At 37.1% G+C, this 8,951-nt stretch overlaps 2 protein-coding genes across 2 annotated transcripts; both read right to left on the bottom strand.

The window, feature by feature from the left end:
* Positions 1–1,224: 1,224 nt before the first annotated feature.
* LOC130507080 (uncharacterized) lies at positions 1,225–3,553 on the bottom strand. Its single transcript, XM_057001789.1, has 6 exons — positions 3,193–3,553; positions 2,457–2,687; positions 2,254–2,383; positions 1,879–2,175; positions 1,575–1,796; positions 1,225–1,512 (listed from the first exon to the last, which is right to left on the bottom strand). Coding segments are annotated over exons 1-6 (1,170 nt in total). The 5' UTR covers positions 3,195–3,553.
* A 439-nt stretch (positions 3,554–3,992) lies between these two features.
* Positions 3,993–8,351, bottom strand: LOC130507079 (uncharacterized). The gene is made up of 5 exons (XM_057001788.1): positions 5,710–8,351; positions 5,082–5,613; positions 4,899–4,998; positions 4,434–4,817; positions 3,993–4,347 (listed from the first exon to the last, which is right to left on the bottom strand). Exons 1-5 carry the CDS (start codon positions 7,763–7,765, stop codon positions 4,078–4,080), a joined length of 3,342 nt encoding a protein of 1,113 aa, XP_056857768.1. The 5' UTR covers positions 7,766–8,351; the 3' UTR covers positions 3,993–4,077.
* Between the last annotated feature and the right edge of the window lie 600 nt (positions 8,352–8,951).

Below are 8,951 nucleotides of genomic sequence, written 5' to 3'. Positions count from 1 at the left end.
TGCTAAATATCTAAAATTAACATAAAAATTTTGTTCGGTTTGGATATGTGGACGAAAAGCCAATAAGTATTTAAGGTATATTTGTTGTTTTGAGTACTTTCTGAATATTTTGAGATATCTAGTTTTGATATCTTTGAATATTTCCATGTCTTTTTGAAAATTTAGAGTATTTTTGAATATTTTAGGTATTAGATCTAAAATAATTAATATACTTAAGTATATAATATTGCGATTATATTATACATTAATTCTAAAAATAATTAATATATTTAAATATATAAATTTTATTCAAATATTTTCATGTATCTTAAATATTTTAGGTTAGATTCGGATCCGATTCTTCAAATACAAAAATTTGGATCTATTCAGATTTTTTACCAACTTCGATTTTGGTTAACTACAAACTTTTGGGGTTGGATTGGGTTCGGTTATTTTACCCGGCCTTAGTTTTGATCGGTAATTAACAAGTATAGTATAGAAATTGCTATGTGTAAAATTCATATCTTTGTCTGATTGAATCAGAATAATACGAGGGAAACTAGAGATATCTCTCTGCCCACTCCCTCTAGTACGATATGAAGGTGATCACTTGAAAAGATCGGTCCCATAACGAAGAAACAAGACATAGCGATGAGCATGGGCACTACAAGAAAGCAGGCGGATACTGACGGACGAATTCGTCAGAATATCGTCGGAATAGACATATTTTGACGAATATCTGACGAAACTGTCCGTCGGTATCATTTCGTCGGAATTTCGAACTTCGTCGGAATTTCGTCAGCCACACCGACGAATTTCTGACGAATACCGAGAAACTTTATTCTGACGAACTTCTGACCACATTCCGATAACAGCTCCGACAACAGTGGTCATCGGAAAATTGGAAATACTGACGAACCAAGTCCCTCGGAAAATACTGACGAACGTTGGTTTGTCAGAAAATACCGACGAACTGGGTTCGTCGGAAAATACCGACGAACCTTCCGAGGACCGCAATTCGTCAGTATTTTCCGAGGGACATGGTTCGTCAGTATTTCCAAATTTTTTAAAAATAATTATATTTTGCATTTTTAAATATTTTTTATTATAGAATTAAATTTTGCAATTTTATAAATTTAATTAAAATAAATCTGAAATTGAAAACTAATAATATTATAGAATTTAAATTCATACAAACCGAAATATTAAAAAAAACATTCAGAAAGTTTTAAAATTCAGAAAAAACTAAGAACTCGAAGCAAATAAACGGTTTAGCTTCTCCATTATCTCGGCGTTGGTCTTCTTTTGGGATGCCAACTCAGCAAGGATAGTGGCATTCTCAGCTTGGATAGTGGCATTCTCAGCTTGGATAGTGGCGTTCTGCTCCTCCAATGCCACAATCCGTTCACCTTTGTCATGTAGCTCCTCGAGAATCATGGGATCGGCATACGGAACCTGCGAAGAAGATGCCGGATACGAAGAAGCACGGCGGGCCAATCCAACTAAAAAGCCTCCTTTCCTTTTAGGAACAGCCTACAAAATATTTTAAGTTAGTAAACTACATTATAAAATGAATATATTGATAAAAAAATTACCTTTTCAACCATCTCATTTATTTGCAATCGGGACAAGTTGGTTGAAGCTCCCACTGAATCGCCGTCATCAGAGAGAGGCTGAGATTGAGATGCTATTTCAGTTTCCACCAAATCAACGACATCTTTGATCAAGAGGTCCTGAATTTGACCCGTCGTCTTGTTAGTGTGAGCCACCTTAATGAGTTGGAGTCGATCAACGGGATTACCGTCATTTGCTTCGATCTAAAAAACCGCCATTATTAGCCAAGGAATATAAAAAATATTTATATAAATAAACATAAAGATAAATAAAAAAAAAACTTACAAGTTCATCTTCCTTAGTAGACATAGAGCAAGCCCCGAGGTTGTGCACATACATACCTTTCCCGCCACGATCGCTCTTCCGGTTCTTAGAGTTCCTAGAAGACGTCTCTGCAGTTTCGTCCTTCTGCCAATGAACTATCAACTGCTCGAACACCCTCCCGTTGATGTTCCGTGGCCTCTTGTTCTTCTGCCAAACTTTCTTCCACGCGTTCACCTGCTTTGTATAAGAGTCCATGGCCTTAGCTTTGAATCTAATACGGACTGTTTCCGTGTGATCGGGGTGCCAGTTGAACTCTTGCTACAAAACACACATAATTTTAATAAGTAGATATATTAAAAAAAATGTAAATAATTTTAAAAAATGAAGAGTTAGTACCGCAAATTGACGAAACCACAACTCTTGGTCGTCTTGAGGGATCTCACTCCACTTCGTATATCCAATTTGGAGCATGGAATACATCATCTGGTTGATGCTCCTGCTAATGCCATTACTCGACTTGGTGAACCTTTAAAAAAATACAAGTTAGCAAGTTAATTAATGGAAAAAAACATAATGCTACAAATAAAAAAAATACTAACCAAGTGCTATGTCCTCGTCGTGGGGTGGGATGGAGAACCGGGAGATGCTCTCGACCCGGTTGTTGAACCAATAGTTCAACTGGCATGACCCCCGGATTCTGTTGAGCAGGAGCGGGAGGTGGAGCGGGAATATATGCGGGAAACGAGTTTTGTTCGTGAGACGATCCCGATGCACGGGAAGAGCTCACCGAACTACGTCGACGGGCTGCGGGGCGGGGTGATTCCTCGGACCTAAAAAAATTAATACATCAAATTAATTAAATTGATTTTTACATAAAAAATGATTTATATATATATATAAAAATATAAAAAATATAATTTTTTTTATAAATATTGAAAAAGGTTGTTAAATATTTTTAAAAATCGTAAAATGTTTTTAAAAATCAAAAATGTTTTTAAAAATCAAAAAACGTTTTTAAAAATCAAAAAAACGTTTCTAAAAATCATAAAAAAAATTAAAACGTTTTAAATAATACATAGTTTAAACTGTAAACTTGAAAAACGTTTTTAAAAATCAAAAAACGTTTTAAAAATAGTAAAACGTTTTGAATTTTAACAAAAACACCAAATAATTCCAGAAAAAAAATTAAAACAACAATTCAAACAACAATCCTAACTTATATATCCTAAACAATCCATTCAATCCTAAAACATTCAATCAAACAACCTCAAATCGGAGATCTAACATCCAAAACCCTAAAAAATTGAAATAAACAAAGGTTAGGATGATTCTTACATGATTTCGGGTTTGGGGGAAGAGATATGAGCGTGGGTAGAGGAATCGCCGGGGATGGGAGCTCGAAAACCGCCGGAATCGCCTTGAAAGAGAGAGAAACGGCGGAGAGGATAGAGAGAGAGGCGGAAATAACGAAGAAGGAAGAAGAAGGGTAATTATATTTGATGATTCCGACGGACACGGGTTCGTCAGTATTCCGTCGGAATCATTAAATATAAACCAATTGGCGGTGCGCGAAAATTTTCACGCGGTTTGGTTTTCCCGGGTGAACAAAAATTCCGACGGACACGGGTTCGTCAGTATATTCCGACGGAATACTGACGAACTTTACCGAGGGAATTCCGACGACATAGTGTTTAGGGGTTGATTACAAGTTTCTAAATGTAAAATCCTAATCTTTGATAATATATATAGTATTTGCATAAATATTTAACAATAAAAATGTTTTTATAACACAATTTTACACAATAACATTTTTTGAAGTAAGATTAGATGAATATGATTGTATAAGTATATGAGTGTTAAGATGAGATGTTATAAAAACATTGATATGCATAAACACTTATTTTATGAGTTGTTATATTTGAATGGTTGCGATCTAATACTATACTAAGCACTTATTATGTGTTATTTTCGTAGTTTTGGCATCAAAATTTATAGATTTTTATGTTTGAAATTGTTTTGAAACACATGTCCTCGGTATTCCGTCGGTATATTCCGACGAATTACCGACGAACTAGACCAGTTCGTCGGTATGTCGTCGGAATATACCGACGAATTACCGAGGAAGTATACAAACATCAATGAAACCCTATGTCGTCGGAATTCCGTCGGTATATACCGACGGAATTCCGACGGACCGAGAAAAAAAAAAAAAAAAAAAACCTAATCCGAATCTTCTGAATCTTCATCAAACTCCCCAACCTCAGCTTCTGGCTCCGAATGTACAACAGCATCAAGTCCAAACTCAGTAAAATTCTCAACGAATTCAACATCTGCCAAATCTTCAACTGCCTGGGCGTTGCTGGTAGACTCTGGTTGCAATGGTTCATCATCATCAGAACTTCCATTCAATCGTCCTCTTGGGTTGATTTGCGTTACTGTGACCCATGGATCGTCTCTGTACGTCACCCGAGGGTAACTGATGTAGCACACCTATACATATCAATTTTACAAGTATTAGTAGAATATATAACATTAATTAATGATATTGGTAAAAAATTATGAATATATTGACATACCTGATCAGCTTGCGAACCAAGAATGAAGGGATCATAATATTGAAGTTTCCGCCGCGAATGAACCGATATAACACCAAACGCATCAATCTTCACTCCTCTATCTGGGGTGGTGTCATACCAATCACAATAGAATACTACACAACGCAATCCAACCATTCCAGGAAATTGGATTTCTAATATTTCTTTTATGTTGCCGTAGTAGACATCGTCACCGGAAGAAGATGAAACACCAGCATCATATGTTGTCTTAGAATGACCTTTCTTTGTGAATGCATATCCTCGCGTACAGAATTTTGGATATGATTTGACCACATAGTTTGGTCCCTGCACAAATTCGCGTATCCAATCATCGAACACAAAACCTCTGGCCAAACCATCATTCACCTATAAATTAAAAACATATATGAGTGAAAAGTTAATTTGTTTATATTAAAATTAAACTACTCATTTGTTTATATGACTCACATAACTACGAAGCCACGCAGCAAATCCATTATCTCTAAGTTGTTGAAGCTCAAGTTCTGTTGCATGCCTGTGAGTCATACGCAACTCCGCCATATATACACTATATACAAAAATATTATATCAATATGAAATAAATTTATTGAATATTAAAAAAAAACAATGTAAATGAATAAATATTTTTACCTCTCATATTGTAGAACATCTTCACAGTTGGTGAGCAAATATGTTTGCAAATGAGCGTGCTCAGTGTCCGTAAGTCTCCGCTTCGTGAATGTTCCACTAAGTCGTCCTATTTCCTTGAACATGCTTGGGACAGTAACATGATATGTTGCTCTCTCTCCTCTGTCATTGTGCCGAGAAGGTCTTCGATGTTTTGTATGCACTTCTGGTGGAAAATAATTTTCAGCAAAGATTGCAGTTTCTTCATTGATCACCTGTGCCACTATAGATCCTTCCACCCGGCTTAAATTTTTGACCATCTTCTTCAGATGATGCATATAACGCTCAAAAATATACATCCATCTGTACTGCACAGGACCACCAAGTTCCAATTCTCTTGCGAGATGAATAACAAGATGTTCCATAACATCAAAGAATGATGGAGGAAATATCTTCTCGAGGTTGCACATGCTGACTGGTGCGTTTGTCTTCAAATTATTAATACCCTCTTCAGTCACTACTCTGCTGCATAAATCGCGGAAGAAAACACTTATCCCTACATAGATAAAAGACATAATTTTCATAAGTATTAGTTTATATAAGCATAATTGTTAAATATAAAAATAAATTAAATTGTAAAAATATAAGATACCTGCAATTGCTTCATGAACATTACGTGGCAATAATGCTGAAAAAGCAAACGGAAGGAGGCGCTGCATAATTACATGACAATCATGACTCTTCAAGCCAGTAAACTTTCCTTCGCTTCTATCAACGCAATTCCCCAAATTTGATGCATATCCGTCAGGAAATTTCACTTTATCTGTAATCCAATCAAAGAACTCTTCTTTTCTAGCACCATCCAGACGATAAATGGGAAAAGGGGCCGTACCATTCTCATCCACATGAAGTTCAGGACGATCACAAATATCGACTAAATCCAACCTTGACTTCAAGTTATCCTTCGTTTTACCTTGGATGTTAAAGACTGTGTTCATCAGATTGTCGAAGAAGTTCTTCTCAATATGCATGACATCTAAATTATGCCGCAATAGATGACTTTCCCAATATGGCAGATCCCAGAAAATACTCTTTTTGTGCCAGTTATGTAGCTCTCCAACCGCACTGACTCGAATGTTTTCATGTCCACCTACATCTGGCGTCCTTTCTGCATCAAAATACCTAAACTGCTTCAACAAATCTTCCCCACTAACTTCCACAGGTGGACCATCAAACACCTGCTTGTTCTTCGTAAATGCATTCCTACTCCTGCGGTATGGATGATCAGGTGGTAGAAATCGCCTGTGACAGTCAAACCAACACGTTTTCCTTCCGTTCTTTAGTTGGAAAGCAGCTGTGTCATCTTGACAATATGGACATGATAGTCTCCCATGTGTTGTCCATCCAGATAACATACCATATGCTGGAAAGTCACTTATTGTCCACATAAGTACTGCCCGCATATGAAAGTTTTCTTTGCACGAAACATCGTATGTCTCAAAACCATGCGCCCATAGTTGTTGCAACTCATATATCAGTGGTTGAAGAAACACATCTAGTGATCTTTTAGGATGCTCTGGCCCGGGGACGAGAATTGAGAGGAACAAAAACTCTCGTCGCATGCACAAGCTCGGCGGTAGGTTGTACGGTGTCACAATAACTGGCCAAAGAGAATACTGTCTTCCATGCTTTCCAAATGGGCTGAAACCATCAGTAGATAATCCAAGATAAACATTTCTTCTCTCTTCTGCAAATTCTTGATATATTGACTGGAAATGTTTCCAAGCCTTCGCATCTGAAGGATGTCTAATCTCACCATTTGTGGAATGCTCTGCATGCCATCTCATTGCTTTTGCTGTGCGCTCACACTGATACAACCTCTTCAATCTTTCCGTCAATGGCAAATACCACATTCTTTTGAACGGGATCGGAACTCTTCCCCTCGTCTCCTGGAAACGAGGTTTCCCACAAAATTTGCATTCATTCCGTGTCTCATCCGCTCTCCAGTAGATCATGCAGTTGTCAATACATACATCTATCACTTCGTACGGTAGTTGAAGACCGGCAACCAGTTTCTGAACTTCGTAGTATGAACCCGGTGCAACATTATCCTCAGGTAGAATGCCTTTGACAAAATCAGTAATCGCATCCATACATTCTTCAGCCAAATTATAGTCTGTCTTAATACCCATTAATCTAGTTGCAGATGATAAGGCTGAATGACCATCTCTACAATTTTGATACAAAGGTTGTTTTCCTGCATCCAACATGTCAAAAAATCTCCTAGATTCGGGATTTGGTTCTTCCCCTCTATAATGATCATGTACCATCTGCTCAGTACCTACACCATAATCTATATCCGTTCTAGATTCTTCTAACCTAATATCCGGCTGAAATTCACTAATAGGCTGAGGTTCGCTAGTACTACCATATTCATAACCAGTTTCCCCATGAAGATACCAAACTTTATAATTACGTGAAAACCCTTTCATATACAAATGAGTCCAAACATTAAATTCTTCTATAACTTTATTATTATTGCAACTAGAGCAGGGACATCTTAACATACCATTTTTTGCATCTGGTTGTTGTTGAACAAGCCTCATGAATTCTTTAATCCCTTGAACGTATTCTTCCGTAAGCAATTTGGTGTTGGGATCCAAATGAGGTTTATCCATCCATGAACGATAATAACCTCCTGAAGACATGATTTTTACGGAATTGTTATGATCAAAGAGAATGAAGAGAGAATGAGGAGTGAAGAGTTGAAATGAGGAGGGGTTGAATTTATAGAAAATTGGTTACGGCTTTCCGACGACTTTCTGACGGAATTCCGACGGACATAAAGTAGTGCGTCGGAATTCCGTCGGTATTTACAAATTTCAAACGGCTATAAAACGGTCATATGGATTTGTCGGCAACGGTCACATAGTCCGTCAGAAATTCGTCGGTATTTTCTGACGGAATACCGACGACCGCAACGGTTATATTTGTTGATCGAAATATCGTCGGATAGTCGTCGGTATATACCGACGAACAACAGTTCGTCAGAATTCCGTCGGTATATTCCGACGGAATACCGACGACCGCAACGGATATATTTGTTGATCGGAATATCGTCGGATAGTCGTCGGTATATACCGACGAACCCTGGTTCGTCAGAATTCCGTCGGAATATACCGACGAAATTCCGACGACCTCATATTTTTGGCTTTCGTCGGAAATTGGTCGGAAAATCGTCAAATTTGTCCGACGACATTTTGGTCCGTCGGAACCTCCGTCGGAATTCAGCGTGTTTTCTTGTAGTGTAATGGCGTATGTCCGAACAGGCTAATCTGTAATCATCTGGATAGAAGATGGGATATCTTGTTGCTCATGCATGTAGTCTGCTTTAGCTTCTGCACAAAGATCAACATGGCAGATAACGATGAGGATATTTTATCACTACGTACGTAATAAAGAAGAAAAACATCAAGTTCTGTTGTTTGCAAAACTTTGGTGTTGAGTGTCGTCGACGTGGTGACCAAATAAGGAGGATTACCAAATTCTCCGGGAGGATCAGATATACATTATTCTCGAAGGAGAGAATTTACTTGTCATACAATTTTTTTTTCAAGATATACTGTAATGAATATCACTAATGAATGAAGATTTTTATAAGAAAATGTTATTCTATTTCCTATTCTCTTGTTATTCAAAAAAAAAAAATTAAGCTGCACTAAATCGGAAATACCAAACTTGACGCTTATAATTTTTAGTTGTTAAATATATCGTGGAAAAATGTTGATGATGAATAGTTTTTTTGGTCAAAATGTTAAGATGAAGATGAATAGTTTGTAATAGAATTGATATTGAGTGGTATTGCTTTGGTTTATAGATTATGGGTCTGACTGG

The sequence above is a fragment of the Raphanus sativus genome, unplaced genomic scaffold, assembly GCF_000801105.2.
Source record: "Raphanus sativus cultivar WK10039 unplaced genomic scaffold, ASM80110v3 Scaffold3999, whole genome shotgun sequence".
NCBI lineage: Eukaryota > Viridiplantae > Streptophyta > Magnoliopsida > Brassicales > Brassicaceae > Raphanus > Raphanus sativus.
The sequence above is the reverse complement of the archived record's forward strand: the minus strand, read 5'-3'. Positions and strand labels throughout refer to the sequence as shown.

Bases quoted from the DNA above. Each gene is read 5' to 3' on its own strand.
- LOC130507080 (XM_057001789.1), bottom strand. The intron at 2,176-2,253 runs GTACTAACTCTT...TGTGTTTTGTAG, and splicing joins TGTGGTTTCGTCAATTTGCG to CAAGAGTTCAACTGGCACCC. The intron at 1,797-1,878 runs GTAAGTTTTTTT...GCGGTTTTTTAG, and splicing joins CTACTAAGGAAGATGAACTT to ATCGAAGCAAATGACGGTAA.
- LOC130507079 (XM_057001788.1), bottom strand. From the start codon at position 7,765: ATGTCTTCAGGAGGTTATTATCGTTCATGGATGGATAAACCTCATTTG. The intron at 5,614-5,709 runs GTATCTTATATT...TTATCTATGTAG, and splicing joins TGTTCATGAAGCAATTGCAG to GGATAAGTGTTTTCTTCCGC. The intron at 4,348-4,433 runs GTATGTCAATAT...TGATATGTATAG, and splicing joins TTGGTTCGCAAGCTGATCAG to GTGTGCTACATCAGTTACCC.